At 40.0% G+C, this 21,261-nt stretch overlaps 2 protein-coding genes across 3 annotated transcripts; one reads left to right on the top strand and one right to left on the bottom strand.

Moving 5' to 3' along the window:
* The first annotated feature begins 685 nt into the window (after nt 1-685).
* Nucleotides 686-4,551, top strand: tubd1 (tubulin, delta 1). Its single transcript, XM_015005120.2, has 8 exons — nt 686-952; nt 1,033-1,180; nt 2,046-2,262; nt 2,513-2,744; nt 3,110-3,274; nt 3,367-3,498; nt 4,027-4,210; nt 4,332-4,551. Exons 1-8 carry the CDS (start codon nt 802-804, stop codon nt 4,435-4,437), a joined length of 1,335 nt encoding a protein of 444 aa, XP_014860606.2. The 5' UTR covers nt 686-801; the 3' UTR covers nt 4,438-4,551.
* A 539-nt stretch (nt 4,552-5,090) lies between these two features.
* Nucleotides 5,091-21,037, bottom strand: vmp1 (vacuole membrane protein 1). 2 transcript variants are annotated; one of them, XM_015005134.2, is made up of 12 exons: nt 20,987-21,037; nt 20,334-20,445; nt 19,897-20,029; nt 19,456-19,546; nt 18,037-18,147; nt 13,245-13,412; nt 13,008-13,139; nt 11,461-11,541; nt 10,436-10,552; nt 9,143-9,204; nt 7,110-7,209; nt 5,091-6,640 (listed from the first exon to the last, which is right to left on the bottom strand). In XM_015005134.2, exons 2-12 carry the CDS (start codon nt 20,410-20,412, stop codon nt 6,497-6,499), a joined length of 1,218 nt encoding a protein of 405 aa, XP_014860620.1. In that variant the 5' UTR covers nt 20,413-20,445; nt 20,987-21,037; the 3' UTR covers nt 5,091-6,496. The 2 variants fall into 2 exon arrangements, with proteins under 2 accessions (XP_014860620.1, XP_014860619.1); XM_015005133.2 differs by lacking the exon at nt 20,987-21,037 and adding an exon at nt 20,698-20,839.
* Nucleotides 21,038-21,261: the final 224 nt, after the last annotated feature.

Below are 21,261 nucleotides of genomic sequence, written 5' to 3'. Positions count from 1 at the left end.
AATAATGCTGCCAATGTTGCATTCCCCATGTCAAGTCACTCCTGAAGCAGAGACGATGTCAGACGTGTCTTACCTGGGCTAAAGAGAAAAGGAACAGGACTGTTCCAATTGAAGGTATCAATTAAAGCAACCTGGGCTTCCATTACACCCACACAGTGCTACATGCACTGCAGTAATTCATACAAAAACAGGCCCAACCAAGTATTGAGGTCTCATGCCTCCTCTGTCTCATGTCGCTCAAACCATCACTGTGTCAAGGCACAGCATGCTTAGATTGGGATCGGAAATCCATCATTCTTCCTTGCATTCATGGAAATGTAAAGTGCTAAAAACATAATCAGACATCAAACATTTCAAAATTGTCGTTATGAATAGACAGGAAGAAAGGCTCTCTGAACAATGCTAATTTTTGACTACAATTGTGGTCTTGATTAAACACAAAATTTGTCTGTATTATGTTTTGTAAGGCTATAAACAGAATAATAATAGTAAGGGGCTTATTAAATGAGGAGCACGCACTTAATAATACAATATATTTTTATATTTTTGTTTTTCAATCAAGCAAGCTGGAAATTAACTATGTCATGCGTTTTTATGCTAAGAAGTACACCTTAAAAAGAATAAAAAAACATCTTGTACTTCAAATGATATTGAGTCTGTTTCTTATTTTGAAACGGTTGACAGTTTCAGCCGGAAATGACGTTTTAACTACGAGCGCCGCTTCCAAAACACAGCCAGGAGTCTGCAAATGGAGCCGAAAATGTCATGATTCAGTGACTTAGACATCTCACAGGTCTGATCATGTCTGTGGTGACAGTCCAGCTGGGTCAGTGCGGTAACCAGGTGGGACAGGAGCTGTTTGACGTCATGTGTAGCGATGCTCGAGACGTCCACAGGAAAACGTACAGCGCGGTCAGCTGTGAGCGCTTCTTCCGCCAGACCACACAGGGAGGTAAGCAAGGCTCCGAGATGACTTTAATACGGATGATTGCTGTAATGTGGGCGCGTCTTTATACAGTTTGTGTGTGTCAGCCCTTGAAGCCAGGGCGGTGCTGATTGATATGGAGCCCAAAGTGATCAACCACAGCATGAGCAAGGCTGCGAAGTCTGGCAGGTGGAGGTATGGAGAAACTTCCCACTTCAGCCAGAAACAAGGCTCTGGAAACAACTGGGCCAATGGGTGAGATGTTAACCAGCCACATGAACTGGAATGCCATACAGTGCATTTTCAACAGAATCACACCCTTCAACATTTCCCTGTTCGAAACACAAACTTCTATGCAGGGTTTCCCCCAGAAAGCCTGCTAAGCTCGGAGGGTTGGGCGCTCAGGCGGTCATTCATCCGCTGTGTTCTGGAGTTAAACAAATGTTTAAAATTGAGAGGAAATTTGAAGATATCACTTGATGATTATCGGAAGATTGATATCTGAACACCAACTACAAAGTTAAAAAAAAATGCAGACATTTTTCAAAAACTTAAATAAATAAGCAATGCTAAGCCTGGTGGGGGTGCAAGAAAAGCCTGGTGGCCACCAGGCTTACAATACACTGAGGGAAACCCTGTTCTATGTAATGACTGGGATTTTGTGAGAGGCCAAGGCAGTGCGTAATTGTGAAATGTACTGGACATGATGCATGGTTTTCATTTATCTACTTATTTACCAATAAACACATTGCAAGCTCTCTTTTTGCGAAGTAACTCAACTCGGTTAAGTTGGACGGAGAACGTCTGAACCTCAATTTTCAAATTTTAACACAGATTTCAACTGCATTTTGTTGCGGGGTTTGACGGGCATGGACATGCTTTGTTCTAACCTGTTTCATTGTTGCTCTGGCTTTGTGTTTTATTTAGGTGTATCATAATGAACAGAAACATTTAAAAAAACATTTTTAATTTTCCTTACATTTCAAAACAGTGCACTACCTACATGTTAGTATATCACACATTTAATGGTTTTAAATGCTTTTGGAAAGCATCATAGTTGGCCTTTCATCTTGAGACAAGAGGAAGTTTTCTCATCATACACGCATTTTCATCCATCCAGGTATTGCGTCCTTGGCCCTCGTCACAGAGACGCGGTGGAGGAGCTGGTGAGGAGGGAGGTGGAGCATTGCGACATGCTGGCGGGGTTCATCCCCATCATGAGTGTCGCAGGGGGGACGGGCTCAGGAGTCGGTACTTTCATCACTCAGTGTCTCAGAGACGTCTACCCATCGTCGTTTGTCCTTAACCACCTCACCTGGCCGTATGGGACTGGGGAGGTATGCCATTATTATTTTACTTGTTACATTCATGTAGAAGAGCAAGGCTTAGTTGTATTAATAAATAAATTCAATCTGCCTTGCTGGATGATACCTTTAGGGCCAAATCCTGACTGAGAATAACATCTCCCCGACTTAAACTAGAGTACAAACTGGAAATAAATAGGAAACTGAAATCATAACCTTACATCCATGTTCATCCACTGCAGAGTCTTTCATAAAGTCATCTCTCCACACTCCACTCTTCCAGGTGATTGTCCAGAACTACAACTCGGTGCTGACGCTTGCACACCTCTACCAGCTCTCTGATGCCATCCTGGTGCATGAGAACGACATCGTGCACAAGATCTGCAGTCAGCTGCTGAAGATCAAGCAGATCTCTTTCAGTGACATCAACAGGGTCATCGCTCACCAGCTGGGTGGGGTGCTGCAGCCCACGCTCACGCCCGCTTCCTGTGGAGCGTACAGCAGGCATCCTATTGGTAAGGGCAGAACACTCAAGTTTTATACGCGGTCAGAAAGGCTTGAGAATTTGATTTCAGTATTCAGTTTCTTTCCTTCCAACCTTGTGTTCTCCCTTCCTTGAATCCTCCCGCCATTCCTGATGTGTCGTCTTTTTAACGGATAAAAATCTACTCTTGCAAGCACAATTGCTATAAATTTGCAATCAGCTCTCGCATTTTATATTTTTGAAATTATAAGTACTCTGGAAAGTTGAGTTCAGAAAAGTAAGGATTTTACATTTTAAGAGCCGTGCATGCTTTTCTCAGTTGTAGTTCTACCAGTTAATGTTTAAATTGCGTGTAAATTGTTCCATAATCCACTTGTTACTCTTTTCGATTTTCAGGTGAGCTGATGAGCGCTCTCGCCTGCCACCCAGAGTACAAGCTGCTGAGTGTGTGCACCATCCCCCAGATGGCCAGCTCCTCCATCGCCTTCAGCACCTTCAGCTGGCCGGCGCTGCTCAAACACCTGCGGCAGATGCTCATCTCTAACAGCAAGATGGAAGGAGGTGAGATTTATAGCTGGTTCACTCACCACTGGTAGTATAAAAAGGAACGCCTATAATCACTGGGTTGATTTTTTTTTTCTTCTTCGTTGTAGGTATAGATTGGCAGGTCTGTCCACCTCCAGCCTCAGCGGGGCGGTCCAGGAGTCTCTCAGCTGGCAGCTTCAACACCTCCCTGGCCAACCTGCTCATCCTGAGGGGGAAGGACGTCTACAGTGCAGAGACGGGTCAGAGAACACGGCTGAATTTGATACGGATTCATAAAGTGGAAGGAAAAATTATTTATGGTTTTCTTTCACACTGAAGTTTTGCGTCCATGTATTGAGACCCATTAACTCAGACATTCGTAGATAAAGTCCAGAGAAACAGCTCACTCCAGAAGGCATCTGCTTTATAAAGGCACTCCATCTTTGTGAAAGTCATATTTCAAGGAGAATACTGTTTGGAGTTGCAGTATTTTCAAGGTGAGATTAGGTCAGATGAGGATAAATTAAAATTGTAATTAAGATTTTGTGGCACATTTAAAAACTGATGTTCACAGAGATGCACTGTGTTCAGTCAACGAAGTCTGGGCCAACATATCAGTCTAGATGTGCAAAGAATGGAGAGAAATTATGAAAAAAGGAATGAAAGTGTACTCTTGACTAGACTGAGGTCAAAAAAGTCCTTCCAACATTTATCGATATTGAAAATGTTGAAGATTCGTTTGGTAAAGGCAAATCTTTAACAGGTGTGAATTCTGTTTTAATCCCCAGGGGGATTTGAAGACCCAGCTATTTATACTTCCTGGCTTCCACCAGAGGAAGCGCTTAGCTTGTGGAAATCCCCCGTTCCCTTCAATAAGTATGAGAAGTCTGCAACACTGGTTAGCAACAGCCAGGCTCTGCTCAGACCTCTGGATGACATGGTGAGGAAAGCCTGGAACATGTTTGCTTCCAGGTAAGTCGGACTTGAACAGACTTGACTAAATAAAAACTTCAGTTTCATAATTTCTGTTCATCTCAATCCAGACGAATTAGGTTAATTAGTCTGGATCAATGGTATTTTTTTTTTCCTGCAGGGCCTACATCCATCAGTACGTTAAATTTGGGATCTCAGAGGAGGATTTTCTGGACAGCTTTACGTCTCTTGAGCAGGTGATCTCCAGCTACTCTGAGCTTCAGTAGATAAACTGAGAGTAGCTGTGAGAGAGCAACACAATGGACTGATTTTAACTACATTATTTATTTTAGTAGATTTTTTACAAAAAATTGCGTAAATAAAATAATTTGCTTTAGGAACGCTGTTGGAGTTAATTTCTTCATACCTTCATGAGTGGTGATTTGCTGAAAGGTTTGATTTTCACAACCTTTACTCCTTCAACTTAAATCTATATATATATATATATATATATATATACACCCCTTTAATTTCCAAGACTTTTATATATATATATATATATATATATATATATATATATATATATATATATATATACACCCCTTTAATTTCCAAGACTTTTGCTATTTTATAGCATGATAAAATAACTGTAACCTTCAGTTATAAAAAATACTGTATATATCAAAAATAACTTAAAAGTACATTTTCCAATTTGATGCTTTGAAATTGGGCCTCTGTCTCTCTTCAGGAAGCTCCTGCTGTTTATGATCACAACTACTGTCCCTCATTGTGCTGTTTGCAGCTGCTCTTAGGAATGTCGGACTGAGAAGAGCTCAGCAGACCTAACCCTGTACAAGATGAACAAGCTCACGAATGTGGAAACCTAAAAGTACTGATGAACCTGAAAGGCAAAATGGACAGAAACAAAACAGTCAGGATCTTTGGTAACTCACTTTATTTTATTTCTTTTACACAGTAGAACTGGGCAGACATGACAGCAGAGCAACAACGTGACAGGCAGGTCACCTCACATCCAACAACTGGATGCGTCGTCTCAACATAGGTTGAGCGGCTGAAAGGCCCACAGCTTCAGCCAGCTTACAGACCGCTGTTGCCATGGAAATGTGACCGCCAACACCAGTCTGATAAGCTAGCTGACGGGGTGGGAGAGTAGTTTGGGGATAGTTACAGAGCGTCTTAAAGAAAATAACTGATTTCATGCATCAAGAGTCAGAAACATCTTAGCTGGCATAAATTGAAGGTTATTTATTGGATTAATTGGTACCAAGAGCCCAGTCAGGCTGACAGTAGTAAGGAAATGCTCCAGTCATGTTACTAAAATTTGATCTGGTTACTTACCTTGTAGGTGCTCTGTTCTTTGAGAAAATTATACATTGAAATCATGACAGGAGTAGAGCAGTTTATCAGGATGAACACTTAGGAAAGAAAACATCAAAAAATAAGACTCAGACTGAAAAAAATGTCAATTCCACATTTTATATATGATCTGACCTAAATGTACAGAATAGAAATGGGACCATTTGCTGAGATTACAATGTTACTGCCTTATTTTCTTTTTTTTTGTATTTTGGTTCTTGTTCACAGCAACAACTGGAATAGAAACACATCTGATCATACAGTCAAAAAATATATTTACAGAATGTGCAAACCGTACATACCCCACGTTATAAGTTGATATTGCTTTTTTTAACCCTCCCAATCACTTTGAGCTGATGGTACTAGAAATAATAAAAAAAAAGTCTGAATATTTACCAGAAGAAAAACATGAAAACCCTGAAAAGAAACATTATCCGTTTGCAGTTATCTTGGCAGCACATCGCAAAAATAAAATCAACTCCCATCCATACATATGTTACATAATTAAATAAAAATCAAGTCCTTAAGTCAAGAGCTATACTCAAGGGAATTCAGGCATTCCCAACTTGCATAAGGCATAGCATCTGATGGGCGCTGCCCTCAGCATAGCAGCTACCATCAAATCACCGCTTTACTTCTGAGGTTAATGAAAAGATTAATTTAACGTTAAAGTAACATCTTAAGACCGCTAGCAGGAGTCAGTCACGCTACACTCACGCAGAGTGAGATGAGAAGAAGAACTATAAAACTCGACAGAAACAAAACACAGCACATACATCCTTGATAGCACATGCGCAGACTCACTCACACACACACACACACACAGGCATTGAATGCCTCTGCTTCTTTTTCATCTTAATGCCTTCGGCCTCTCTGAGCAATGAAGATGGGTGAGGTTCGTTGGTAAGTTGTGAGCAGCAGCTGCAGAAACACAAGTCACTTGGATGCATGAGGCGCTTTGCTTCGCCATCACTTGCTCTTCTCTTCGGAGTGCCTCAGCTGCTGGAGCCGTTTGGCGTAGCTCTGAGCCATGGAGTTGATGATGGAGATGACAAAGTAGCAAACCATGACAAGCACCACCTTCTCAAACACCCACGACAGCCAGTTCTCATCCTGGAAAACCCCAAATGGTACAAAAATATGGTGTAAGTTGCATTCATTTCTGCAAACCAGATTATGAGTAGACAAAACCAGCTGGTGCTGTACTTATGTGTGTTTATGAGGCTAGGCTAGTAAAACTATGTGTTTGTACTTTCTTCTAAGTAAATTATAATTTCTTTTACAATATTTATATTAAACAAAATGCTGGTGTGAAGGAAAAAAGAATACGTGGGAAGTTGTTTATAGTTACACAATGTGCCCACCAGAGGGCGATATGTTTAGAATCAGAAACTGGATTTTAAATACTTTGCTTTAATGTTTAGAAACATTTACTATGCACATTTCTAAACTCTGACATAGCTACTCTGTCCTAACATCACCTAACTTCGTATATCTGTCATATCAAAGCCTCCCAGGTTTCACACATTAATAGAGGGGAAAAAAAGAAAAGATTGTAGAAAGTAAAAGCTAATGTTCTTACCGCTGGTCCATTCTTTCCAGCATGGTGCAGCTTGGTCTTCTGGGCTTCCAGGTACTGACTGAAGGGCTTCTGGAGTGATGGTCCTATTGTAGGAACGGACCTGGAATAGCAAAAGTGAAAAAAAAAGACTTATAACTCACCAACCAAGCAGTCCCAATAAAAACTTTGAAAGCTGGAAATAAAAGTCCTGATCCACCGGGCCAACCAGCAGCATCCGAGGCCCCATCCTACAGACGGGCCCCGTGCTGCAGCTGCCACCACCCCTAATTGTTACTGTGAGAAGGAGTAGGCAGCAGAGAGGAATGAAGCAGAAACTCCTCTGTCCTTCTTTTATATTCTTAAGCTCTCTATAAGAGTCTGTGTCAGCCCCCTTCAACCAGGAAGTGAGTCGACATGATGTCATCACCTTTACCACCACTGGTGTTTTCATGGTGGAAAGACAGCCAATCAGTGTCTGCTAATTTCCCTATTAGGCAGGAGTGGAAGCGCTCACCGGGGGCCAGTCATAACGAACACCGCTTTAACGCTTCCTCGAGTCAGAGGTAGGGTTTGTTGGTAAAGTGAAACGGAGCTTGAATGGAACATCTATCATATCGCCAAACTTATAATTACCCTCAACGGAAAGAAAAAATACTGCAGCCTGTAGACAGTCCTCCTGAATTCAGCCAGGATGTAAACATGTTGTCTGGACTTGACTAGACTAAGCAAAAGGAAGCGCGATAACAAGCACCAAATGCGGAGAGGGTAATTCCTGCTGCTGAATAACACTCAACTTGAGTGACTCAAGGTTATCTCTCCATCCTTACACACAAACAAACATGATTTTAGACAGACATGAAATTAAGCGAAATACCCATATCAGCAAAAGGCTCCATTTGTACAAATCATAGCGAGTCACCAGGGGTGATCTTCGTGGGAAAGAACCTTGAAAGCAACTAGAGCAGGAAAGAAAATGTTTTTTTTGTCTAAATATGGTCAAAGTTAGTTGCTTGCTGATTCATATTGATGACCACGGTTCTGTGAATTTGTATTTGCATGGTTTTTCATGTTTAGAACTCACAAACTTCAATATAATTTATTGGTTTTTATAATGTTTTTCTATGGGTTTAGTGGACTTTTAGTCAAGCTTGCTCAGAAGTGAGAGAAGAGGAAGGCATGCAGTGAAAAGCCCAGGGCAGGGAATTGAACCACTGACCCAAGTGGCGCCCCATTTACTGGGTTTTTAAGTGGCAGACTAACAAAGTTTATAGTTTTAAAGTGGAAGATTTTTTTTTTTTTTTTTAGATATAAAACAATATTCCAAACGTCTCATAGGACACATTATACAAAGATTCAAAATATGGAGGTGGAAAGCTGAATCAAAAGTGGTTGTAATGGTTTAAGAAGGTTAAATCCACTTCTCAGATTTTAGTTGTAAATGAAATTAAAAACCAGGCATCATGTTTCTTCCACTTCACAATCTAACATCACTTTATGTTTCTTTTTCACACAAAGAGTTGTGGTCAACTGTTGCAGAGCACTTCATCTCTTAATATCAGTTCACAGTTTTAAAGTTATATGAAAGAAATCTGCTTGATGAACAGAACTTCCTGAAAAAAAATTAATAACTTTTGCTTTTATTTCATAAAAAAAAAAAAAAATCCCAGCTAATCCCAGCAGCTGTATTGATTCTGTTGCCTGAACAGCAGGCGGGTCGTTCAAGTCTGTGCTTGCGTTTCCTGCCTTGTTCGATCATCCCGTCAGTCAGAGCTGAAACCCCGTGAGTCAAATCACCCTGTTTTGAATGTGACCTCATACTTTTGGCCAGCAGTGCAGCAGAGATGGATTGCATGTGTGTGTGGGGGTAATACCTTGATATCTACTCCTACGCAGTGAAAGCGTTTATTCATATGGGACCCCATCCCCCTCGACCCATCAGCAGTCAGAAATGCATGGGAAAAAGTTGACGAACGCATTCCTAACCATAAAAACCAAACCAAAAGACATCGGTTTTACAAAGAAAAAAGGTTTTTCAACCGTTCTCACACACTTACCCGATGAGTGACACCATCTGCTCCACTATGTGCTTGCTGAAGGTAATGATAACAAAAAGTTTCTGTGGAGGAAAAGATACTGATCAGCATTTTTGACTGACAAAGTACAAAGATTTCTACAAAAGAAATTCACTGGTTAAAAAACAAAAAAAAAACAATTTAAAGTCTGTCTTTTTGACAGAACTACTGTTGAACAGCCGAGGGTCACTGAGGCTCACAGACACCAATTAGAAAACTCAAACCTGGCTCTTAAGCAACATTTCAGGCTGTGAGGGGGTTTGTGTGGTTTGCAAACAACCAAAGCAGAAGGGCGGGGGGCACAAAACCACATTATTTTCCCCCTCCGGTTCTGAAACTGATCAGCTTTAAACAGCATGACACACAGCCCCCCTGGACAAGATCAGACAGGATAAATCATGTGAAGTCTGAGAAGTTCAAGGTACAGAAATGGGTCTCCCCTGCAGCTTTTAAAGTCTGCTCCATTTCCTTTTACCTTCTCATGTCCACTCAGTGTGGCCCGGACCCCCACTCCCCACCCCACAGGAAGAGGTGACCTTCTCGGGTGAGATCACCGACTGGTACCACCAGGAGATGGGTTTGTTCGGTTAGAATGGCGAGTCACTTAGAAAAAAAACAGACAGCCCCTCATTGTCTAGGTTTATATTAGTCACTGGTGTGAGAGTCTCAACTCCACTCTGTATAATTAAAAAAATTATTTTCTGATTGGCTTTTTTGTGTCATTCCAAACTCTTGTTAAAAACTTCTTCCGAAGGTTTCCTCCTTTCATCTCGGAGCCTCTTTAAGAGGTCTGGAAACTTGCTACGGCTAAAACAAGACGAAGGAAAAACCCAGAGGAGCAGCTCAGCCGCTGGTGAGAGTCAACCAGAAGTGCACAATTAGGAGTTTCATAGTAACCATCTCATGATCTCAGCACACGGCTTCATCTTTCCCACAACCCTTTGAGGTTCTGGAGATTCATCAAAGCACACCAGTCAGCAGTGAATCCTTTTCTTCTAAAGTGTAATTTCTGCTATGCTGTATTGTGCTGTGGTTAGACGGCCGTGATGAAATGATTCAAGAGGATGAATCATATCAGAAGATGTTTCTACGAGGGTGTGAAGGTGTGCCAGTATCATTTCTTAAGAACAACGGAACAAACCAGAGCCAGAGCTCTGAACCACCTTAGATGAGCCTTTCATCTGCTCCAGTGTTGTGTTCAAGACCACCTAACCCGAGACCAAGACAAGACCAAGACCAACTTCGAGTACCACAACACTGATCTGCTCCACTGACCTGTATGTGCATCTTGATAATGGCTTTCCCGATCAGAGTTGCTCCAAAGAAAGTCCAGAAGGGAACCAGGAAATGCCCACAGGTTATTCCCGCCAAGTCAAAGAGAGGATTGGGAATCTGAAAAAATGCACAAGAAAATTAACTTCTTTCATATCAACACAATTTAGCTCAGTAAGAGTGACATGATGAAAATGAACTCATGAACCTTTTCATATTTCATGTATTTTTTTTAGATTTTTTTGTGACACATAATTGTCAAGCATGATGGAAAAAAAATCCAAATTTTAATATCTGTAAACAATCGTTTTCCACTGCGAAGAGAGAAGTGCCGAGCCGAACAAGGCGGCTGTTCATGTTAATTCAATATTTGGAATTGTGTCCAACACAGACAGATTGGCTTTCTTCACTTCCTCCTCTGCCATTGCTAAAAACTGCAGGCAGGCTGCAATTCTAAAACAGCATAGGAAATGGACATCATCCTTTAAGACTTCTTCTGTCTGCTGATTGGCCTGGTCAATAATCGACTGGATGGAATCCAAGTGAATGGGAGAAAACCCAGATTGTACAGTAACTGAGCAGGAGGACAATGGCCAGCCTACTTGTGAGTGTAATCAGTTGTTCTGTTTAAGGCCTCATGGTTTGTGAACAAACCACTTCTTAAGACCAGAGAACGCCGCAGATATACCAGGGATGTGAAATTCAGAACTGGACTGGAGCAGCTGATGTTCACAGACATCTTTCATTCAATCTGTGTGTGTGAGTTATTTTGGGAACAAACATGGACATAAATTTATGTAGATGTGCAAAGAGAGTTACTCTACATGACTAGCAGCTGCAACTGCTGACGAAGGGAGGTGGCCGAACACATCGACTCATGGAGACTGAAAATAAATCCACGCCACAATTTTCATATTTTTATGTTTGGCAAAAAGAGAAGACTGTACATCTTTTTCCTTCCTCTTAATGTGAGGTTAAATACTTTGTATGTCAACTAAAAGATGAAAAAAAGAAATCTCTCTACTTACTGAGGCACAAGCCAAGATCCCAAAGAATCCCACTTTTTGCACCATGTGCTGAACTCCCAGTTTTGCTCTTGTAACAAAGTCCTGCAAAGCAAATTGAAAATGCATTTTAATGTGGGATTGCAGTCAGACATGACTAGTTACATTTGTAAGACGTTCACAACCCATGTTATTTTAAATCTTTTTATTCAATCACACAAATTTAACATATAATTTAAGATCTTTGAAAACATAATCACCCTTCCTTTTTTTTTTTTGCTTAAATAAATCAATGCACTTTCTTGTGGTTTTTATTACACCATTTTACTGTAAGAGCATAATGAGGAACACGAGCCTTGGTCAAAAGCTCTGTGGTGAACTATCTCCTATTTTAGAGCTTTGTAATTTTTGCTTTTCTTCTCTCCGTTTGGTGACTTGTGGCGTTTTGCTCAAATCTGTGTGGTATAAAAGTGCCACAGCTCTTCTGATTGCATCTGTACTCCTGTGGGGGGGGGGGGGTAAAACTCTGTGGTTTTTCTGTAAAGATCACCGCCAGAGCAGGAAGGCAATTAAGAGGCCGTTTGAAAACCTGCTGGCACAGTTAAACATTCATTTGGAAAAAACAAATTTTTGTTTTATAACAAACACACATGCCAACATGATTAAATACATTTTTAATTCAGGTCAGTTGATAAAGTTGGTTTCTCACAGAATTTGCCGCCACAATTCAGAACGTGTGGTAAATATCCGCCAACTTTCTGTGCTCATTTTCCAATTAAATATATTTTTATTGTTTACAGAGAACATCATTATTCTGTAATTTTCCTCAACAGCGGCTCATCAGCCAGCTCTTCACTTCTCACACTATAAAAAGGAGGAGACGGTGAAAAAAACGCAGGTGCAGGGATCCTTCCACGCGGTGAAGTGGGACTAAGTGATGGAGACAATGTCTCCAGTTTTTGGTAATCTCCGTCCTGCTGACTCAGCATCTGATCCAAGAGTTCTCCAGTCATGTGAACTCTCTTCCTGACAGCGCTGTCTGTCATTCAAATTAGAGGCCGGTGAGAAGAGCAGAGGGAGCTGAAGGGAGGCAACGAGAGCGAAGCCCGAGGGATGATTAAAGAGGGAGCTGAGCTCGGGGTGACTCACCCACGAACACACAGATTTACTGGAAGTGCAGGGAAGGAGGGGCTGCGCTGAAGTCACGTGCTTACTCAGGACCAATCAGAGGCCTGCTTGGCTCTGTGTTCCTTTGTTCATTTAGAAAATTAGGGCAAATTAAATAAGAATCATATCTTACTGAGGTGATGAGTAATGAGTAAATAACTATGATGAGGGGAGAAACCACACAGATAAAACTTAAACATCAGTTTAGTTACAGAGCTTTAGAAATGAAGACTAAAGAAAAGAAAGCCAGTAGCCGTTTTAAAATCGGTAAGAAATAATATACATCCACTGAGATAATATACAAAACATTAATATTCACGCAACAATGTAGACAATATTCTAAAAGAGAATATTTATAAACAATCAAAAACCACTTCATAAACATGAGCGTTGATCTTTCTGACCTGTGCGCCCTGTGCTTGCTCGAGCATCTCCTCAAATTCCTCGTAATCCTCATCATCTGGATCAGTTCCTGACTGACGAGCCGCTCTGGCCATAAAGTACGGAGGCAGCTCTCCGATGGCCGTCCCCGCGCCCTAAACAGACACAGCTGCAGTCGGTGTACGTTCACATTTTTCTGATTTGTTTGCACGTTTGACCAGTGAAACTGTCAGGTCTCTCTTGTCGCGTCCACCACTCACCCACATGCAGGCCTCCAGCCGGACCTTGGACATAATTGAGAAGATGGAGATGCTGTCCTCCAGGCCTCCGTCTTGGGGACAGATGATCTGGTCGGGGTACGGAGGCTCTGGGAAGTCTATGGATCCACATTCATATGCTGCCAGGGTGACTGAAGCTATGTGAGGACCCTGAGAGAGAGAGAGAAAATCAAATCCATGAGACCGAGACTTCAACATGCATGGAAAATGTCGGGAAATATGAAGAGCTTAAATATGGCTGCACAAATGATGCCATTCATGTTAGGTTTTAGGTTTAAATAACCACAGAAACAACTGCATCTGCTAAAACGTCGTAAGTTTCCACTAAATAAGCAGTGGGCACTAACAGCAATTCAACTATTCCCAGCTTCCTAGGCTCTTAGTATTTCTGATGAAGGGCCCTCAAGTTTCCTTCCACAGAGAACATTTTAATTTTCTCAAACCTTTTCAGTAAATTGTCTTATTTAATCAAGTCCTTCCAGTTTGCAGCTTCCCACCAATAAGTATAATTCTGATTGATCCTTTTTGAATGGTGAGCTAACAGCATCCACCCTGCCACAGAGACGCACAGATTGGAGCCGAGTCATACAATGCGTCTCTTGACAGGAAGATCATCGTTTGTCTTTAAAGATTTCTGATTAAACTAGCTCACCTGGCCTCACCTGTGCAGCTGGCCCACCTGCATGTAAAGCACAGATAATCCTTTATGGCATCAACACTGACAGGCAATGGACAGGCCACCATAAGCCATTGCTGACAAAAAAAAGCCTTCTTCAGCCCAACTGCAGACATAGATGACGATTCTTAGTTCTCACAACACACTTTTTCAAACCAAAGACTTGATTTATCAAGAAACAAGCAGCCAGTGTCCGACTCTAATAAAAGGAAAACAATTAAAACGAAGGAGAAAGGAGTTTTCCTTAATGAAACCGTCACTCCCAGTTACCAAGCACAGATCCGGGATTTACACTCAAAAGAGCACTTTATTAATTCTTGCAAGATTGAGGAAACCAGACATGAGTCACCGAGACTCAGAGTCTGTTCAGCCTGTTCTAACTGGTCAACAGAGTTAACATCTCATGACAGAGTTGACGCTGGGAGGCCTCACGTGAGGTTTCTCCCCTGAGGGGGGGCTGCTGATCTGCATCGGATCAGCAGCAATGTCACTCTGAGAATGGTGACAAAGGCCGAACTCTGACCCTCAGGGAGAGCGTCATCCTTATCCTAGCGGGGTGAAAATGCATTGAAGGCAGCCGTCTGACAAGTCAAAAAACATCTTGATATAAAGGAATCTCTTAGAAACATCAAAAAAGTGAGATCAGATGGAAACACTACATCCTTGATGCAAAACTTCTCCCACACAAACAGAACTTCTGCAAGTTTCAGAAAGTTAAATGTAGAACTTAATTTCAGATCAGGAGCCATCATTTACAATTAGCTCATTTCATTAATCATTTCAACTTCCTTGAAAACACAGTTAATACAGGTATCATCTTGTGTTCTGTGCTCTAGAATGAATGTCTGTTGGTTTAACAGCGTTTTAAAGCCTGAAAACACAGGATACTGTCAGATCAAATCTGTTATGAACAGGTGATTTATTTTTCTTATACAAATTAGATTAAATACACTCTCTGCTGACCAAGGAGCTGTTTAAGGTAACAAAAACCTTTTGATTTGCTCTAATGAGTCAGCTGCAGGAACAAAAGTACTTTTGCAGGTTCCCAGGGAATGTCTGGAGATAAAATCTTCAATAAAGTCTGATAGTTTTATCACAATCTGAATTCCTCAGCTGAAGCCCCAAGACATGAAAATGAATCCTACCAAAAAAAAAAAAAAAAAAGAAAAAAAGAAAATTAAAAACTATTTAGGGGAAAGAGTAGTTAATAAACAGTTGCAGAAATCTACAATGTAGGTAAGTTGAATCTAAGATATGGTGTAGATTAGCAGACATTTAAGGAACTGAAATGGAAGTTATTAATTTGAGACTTTGGTAAAAAAAAAAAAAGGTCATAAAAAGGTCAGTTTTCTTCAAGGCAAGATATTTGTTGAAGCATTGGCAAAACAACCTTTTTTTTTTTTTTTTACAACTCTTACTGTAATATTTTTGGTAATTATTTTAAATATACATATTTATGTGTACTGTAGTGATAATCTGACAGCATTTCAATTAAACTTGTGTGAAAGACTGACAAAAAAAAATAAGATGCTTCATTTTTAAACAGACATAATATTTACATGTCTTACACAAACATATTAAGAAGTACTAGAGGATCAGCACTGAAACATCATGATGAATCACCATGGTGATGACCGAACCCCATGATCTAATCCTCTCCATGGGGCTCCTGGATTGAGGCAAATCCACAGAAACTGTGTGTGGTTTATATTCAAATTGTCACATGAAATATAAATAACTGTGACTGTGACACGGTTGCATTGTCAAGATGAAGTAAATCCAGTGCAAAGAAAAATGGGAACTAGTCTCGTGAGAAGCAGCCTTGTATCATGTGATAAACTTTCAGTTTCTCAGTGAAGGATTTAAATAGTTGCAGTAATTTGGGGACAGTTGAATGTGTGTAACAAATCAGGATATACAGTGAGAATCATTTCAACGGACCAAATCAGTTTGTCCATATGTGACCTTTCAAACAGTTTCCAACAGAAGAGATTAAGCCCATAAGCTGTATAAAAACGATATAATTACATTTAATCTTTTTTTCTAGAAAGCTGATGCTCCAATAAGGAGATTGAAATGTAAGGATAAAATGAAAATTTAAAAAACAAATTCATAGTTGTATGTACAATAATTGGCAGAAAATCAAAGAAGACAGAACTGGACAAAGAAAATTATCAAGATGAAGCCATATATTGTTTGTTCTTATTAAACCAACTATATGCAATAATACTATGTGATTGATTGGACTTACTATTGCCAAGTATGTATCAATGCAGTTGCTTTGTAACTGCTGTAAACACATTTGAATGAGTTTTTAAAGCAACATTTATGGTTGAAAAGCTCCAGACTGAAGGCTTTGATAGCTGTATAGAAATTATAAACCGTTTTGAATAAGATTTTTTTATTGCAAGAAAATACTGTTACATCTTTGTCAGTTCACATCACCTGCGCCTCCCTTCTGATTATATACAACTGTTAATCAAAATTTTATTAGAAAGTTTCTTAATTAATTACCAGAGTAGAATACTAATTATGTCATTTTAGTAATAAAAAGTAAGACCTTGAAATGATATAATCTACATAGTGTTGCAAAGCATGAGAAATGTGTTTTGTCTCTGTACCCTCACGATGTTGATGCCATCATAGAGCTGTTGCCACTTCTATTTTGACCCTTTGGACACAATGTACCATAAATAATGGTTTAAGGACACATAGTGAAAATTTGTTAGGAACAAGGTGTTTTTGTTTGTTAAAGAAATTGCACAGAAGTTACAAAGACAGACTTTATGACCTTTGGAGAGATGGTGCAGTGGAAACATGAGTCAATTCCAGTGGAACTGCCCACACTTTGAGCCCAGGCCCTCGTGGTAAAATATGATCTTTTAATGAATAATTTTGTGGTCAAACTTAAAAAAATATAAAATCAGTTAACTGGCATCAGGATGGTGCAAAGGTATGTGGTGATGATACAATTAATAAAACACAAAGTTGAGAAGAATTGAAGTCACACTTCCTCTGCATTATGGAGCAGCTGCAGAACCAAAAGCAGACAAAAATCCCCAAAACAAAACCTTAAGTACCTGAATGATGAACGCAAGTAAACCAAGACAGAAGAATGAAGTGAAACAAATCCAAACTGATCCTGATCAAAAAAAATATTCATGTTTAGGTTATTTCTGAAAACTGAAAGGTCACCCACGTGGATTTCTTATGATTTGGTTGCAGTGGAAACAGTAAAGGGAATTCAGCAGGACCACATGTTGGACACTGAACACCTCAAAGTGGACAAGCTTTGCCAACTTTCTTCCACTCTTTAATTAAGCTAAAGTCTACTTCTGACCACATTAAGAGAAATGACACACACTTTCAGTGACTCGGTTAATGTAGTCACTCTCAGACAAGCGTCAGCGGGCAAGCCAAAGGTCCCTCCCTGTTAACCTTAGATTGATGGGTATTTTGACTCAGACTGACTTATTTCTGGGTTTGGAGGATGGCGCCATCATCTGGCAACAACAGGGATAGGTTTATAATAGTAGTAGTTCTGGTTAATCTCAAATATCTCCGAGCTTGGTTGCTTTGTGTCATTTCAGTCCAAAAATAAAGCCACTACTGAGTAGCAGATAGAAAAAGTATACATGCTAAGCCAAGAAGATTAGCCCTCCACTTCTCATGAAGGCTGATTTGTTTCACAAATACTAAACTGATACTAAATGGACGTCATAAAGACTACTATGGCAATATTGTTAAGAGTTAAGGTTAGTTCCTGAAAAGGTAATATCTTTTATTGGCCTTTAGGATAACATTCCAATGCTTTTCAAGCAAATGCATATTTGAATATCAAAGTTGAGAAATGGCACTTTACACATCAAGTTTATTTAACTTTTTCATCAGTGAATCTGACAAAACAGAAATAAACATCTCCTAGAAATGTGGACTTGTAGGTATTTAAAGTGCAAGCTGTTATCAGTAAAGCCTAAAGGTATTCTGTTATCTTTACATGTGTATGTAAATTTAAAAGAAGGGCCCATTTTTCTTTGGAGCCGTTTTCTGTTAAAAATGTTTTGCATAACCAGGAACATGCCATTGATTTTCTCTTACCAGATAAAGGAGGAACGTGTGCAGACCAGTCCCCAGTCCCACAGAGGACAGGATCCCCAGGCCCACCCAGTAGGCACACCACAGGACCTTCTTCTCCAGGTACTGAACATACTGTCAGGGAATGATAAGAGAATGAAAAATAAATACTTCAGGAAACAGAAAAGTCGGTTGAATGTGGGATTGTGACGCAACGTATTCCTCAATGATAAAGTTTCATTTAGATAAAAAATACAAATGAATTTTTTTTTTTTTAAGATGGATACAACTTTAGTGTTCCTGTCAAACATTTCAAAATATGAAGTCCATTTAAAAAACGAGATATTATAATTCAAGACATTTCTAGAAGTTCCCAGGAGTGGGATATCCCAACAAATTCACCCAATGTCGGGAAGTGCACCACTCAGAGAAACTGTAAGAAATCCAAGAGTTGCATCTCAAACTCTACATGTAAAATGTTGCTCATGACAATACAATTAGAAACAGTCGGAACATCAGGTTCTCAAATGAAGGCGTTTTCTCCCTCATAGAGAGAAGCTAACATAATTTAAGTTTGCAGAGTTTGATCTGAATGGGACTCCTGGAACAACAACCGTGGGATATGTGAGGCAGAAATGTTTGGACATAACACACATCATGTTTTACAAAAACAAACCCATAAATACACCTCACACCAACTGTCAAGCATGGTGGTGGGTGAATGGTGATTTGCCAGCTGTGTGCTTTCTGAAAAGACCAGAGGGTTCAAGTCAACACTCTGCTGTTACACCTCAGTGACCGAGTGAAGTCTTCGCAGACCTTTATCAGCTGACCTACCTAGGAGTGAGACCTCAACTGTGTGATGATGACAAAGGGCCAGAGTGATCAGCCAGCTGGGGGAGTTACAGCAAAAACGCACTTCGCCGAGGCTGGTTTCTCACTATTAACACATTGAATGGTGCTGAAGTTCCTCAAGACAGAAAAGACCACAGGACTTCATGAAATTGTTGTGTCCTCAGTGGTTGTGATGCTTGGAAATAAAACAAAACTAATAAGGTGTTGCAAGCCATTGGCAAGTTTTAACTCTTTAGACCTGGGAGATATACGACTCTAAAATGTTTTGCTGGATGTAACTTTATACTACTTTGTCAACTACTTGATATTCACTCCTTTTAACTCATTAATTCTCTGCAGCGCTTCTCTGCTTTAACTGAACCTTGACAGCGAAATGCACTGATTAACCCGTAAACAAACTTCCAGCCAGCTGAAAGTGTGACCAAAGGTTACTTGCCAACAGTGTTCAGTGCATAGTCTATCTACACAAGGTTTCTGTAAGCAAAGTCTAAGATGATAAAAAACCGAATTATCATCAACTGTTTCACAGTTTTCGATGAGGCAGTGGAGTTCATTTATGTTGCTAAAAAACAGAAAGAAAAGTCTCACCGTTTGGTGTGATCCATCAGTGGAGTAAGTGATCGAGAACAGGAAGCATAACAACAAAAATACAAACACTGTGCCTCGCCGGTGCCAAAGCCTGTGTGTAAAAACAAGAGAACAAAATGATCAGCTTCCAAATATGCCAGTTGATCAAGTATAACCAGTCTCTATTAAACAGTCTTATGACATTAGTTTTGTTTTCAAATTGGATTAAAATTAATCTAGACTGCATTACTTTATCTGTCATAAATATTTTTGAGCAGTCTAAAAGGTAAAATGTAAAAATAGTACAAGGTCATCAGTACCTGTGACTGATTTATCAACAGGAAACCTCTGAGTTGTTTCAAAAGGAAATAAATATGTCGCAACTACAGATATGTAGCAGCATAACCTCAACAGAGCAGTGCAAAACCAAAGACCCAGTAGCAAAACCTGTTTGAGGCTTACTCAAAAGTCCATTCCTTTAGCTTCACGAGGGTCTCCAGAAGAAAATAGTGTAGAGTGACAACTGGCCTCCTCCACAGCACTAGAGACAGACGATCCTCCTTGTCTTTCTGGCGTCTCTCTCTCAATAACAAGTCTGAAGGGCAAACAGAGCTGGAATCATCTTGAGTTTGAGTACAACTAATAGGCTCATTAACTACTACATCCTGTGGAACTGCTAAAGCCAAATACATAATAAAGGTTGTAGCCAGAGGTCTGTCTCTTTTGTAGTCATGCGGTGAGTTGTCAACAAGGGTTAAAAACTGAAAGTAGCCCGAAATGAAACTGCTGAAGCAATTTTATGACACTGATATGAGGCTGTTGTTAGCAATGAAAACACCAGTGTTAAAATGAGCTAAACTTTTTAGATCGTCTTCGGCCCTTAAACCTTTCACACTAACCTGTGGACTTGCCGTTCTGTTTATCTTTGGGTCCTGCTCGTTTTTGAGGCTGCTCACAGCTTGCTCCATTGGCTGCCATCTCACTGTCACAGTTTCTAGGTGTTTAGGCAGTCTACAAGTGAAACAGACGAACAAAAAGCTGTTAAGTTTCGCATTCATCGGGGATCTTTGTGTCCAAGCAGAAAAAAAGGAACAGTCTGTGACGGGACTCCGTGGAGGAGTAACATCATAATTTGCGGCTCTTGAGCAATAACCTGTCAAAGTATAAAGCCGGGTAGCTCACGTTTCTGTTCGTGGCGAAAAAGATAAGAGAGAAGCCACACAAATAAAGACAGATGAGAAATACATTACCAAATAGACTTACAAAAATAACGAATAAAGCTAATTGGAAGAAACGTCTCTTTGTAGGTCAGTCTGTATGTAACAGGATACGAAGTCAAATGCGCTGATTCCACAACCGTCCACATGCTAACCGGCTAGCCAACAGGGACACCGGAAGCCTTTACATTTAAATACGAGCTGTAAATTTAATTACTACTCACCTTGTTTGTAGATTAACATATAAACTTATACTATACTATAATAACAAGAAAGCAAAAGAAAAAAAGGTGATAACCAATTATTTTTGGTTAAATAAATCAGTACCACCGTACCTCTTTCCTGTCTTCTTCACCCGGAAACACAAAACTTGGACGTGTCAAAATAAAAGCTAAACTATATTGATTCTCAACCAGTTAAATACTAAATATTAACAAAAACGAAGAATCAGTTTTCCTTTTGAATTTAAGATTTTTGATTTTTCAGGTGGGACAATTTTGCTTCAAATTGCAAATATTACAAAATAAATGAAAGACGTGTTTCCGTTATAAGCATGTTGCTGTCCAATAGGAAGCTGACAAATTTAGTTGGAAAATGTAACCATGACAAC

The sequence above is a fragment of the Poecilia mexicana genome, unplaced genomic scaffold (genome assembly GCF_051168715.1).
Source record: "Poecilia mexicana isolate PSO_F unplaced genomic scaffold, ASM5116871v1 scaffold_13, whole genome shotgun sequence".
Lineage (NCBI taxonomy): Eukaryota > Metazoa > Chordata > Actinopteri > Cyprinodontiformes > Poeciliidae > Poecilia > Poecilia mexicana.
The sequence above is the reverse complement of the archived record's forward strand: the minus strand, read 5'-3'. Positions and strand labels throughout refer to the sequence as shown.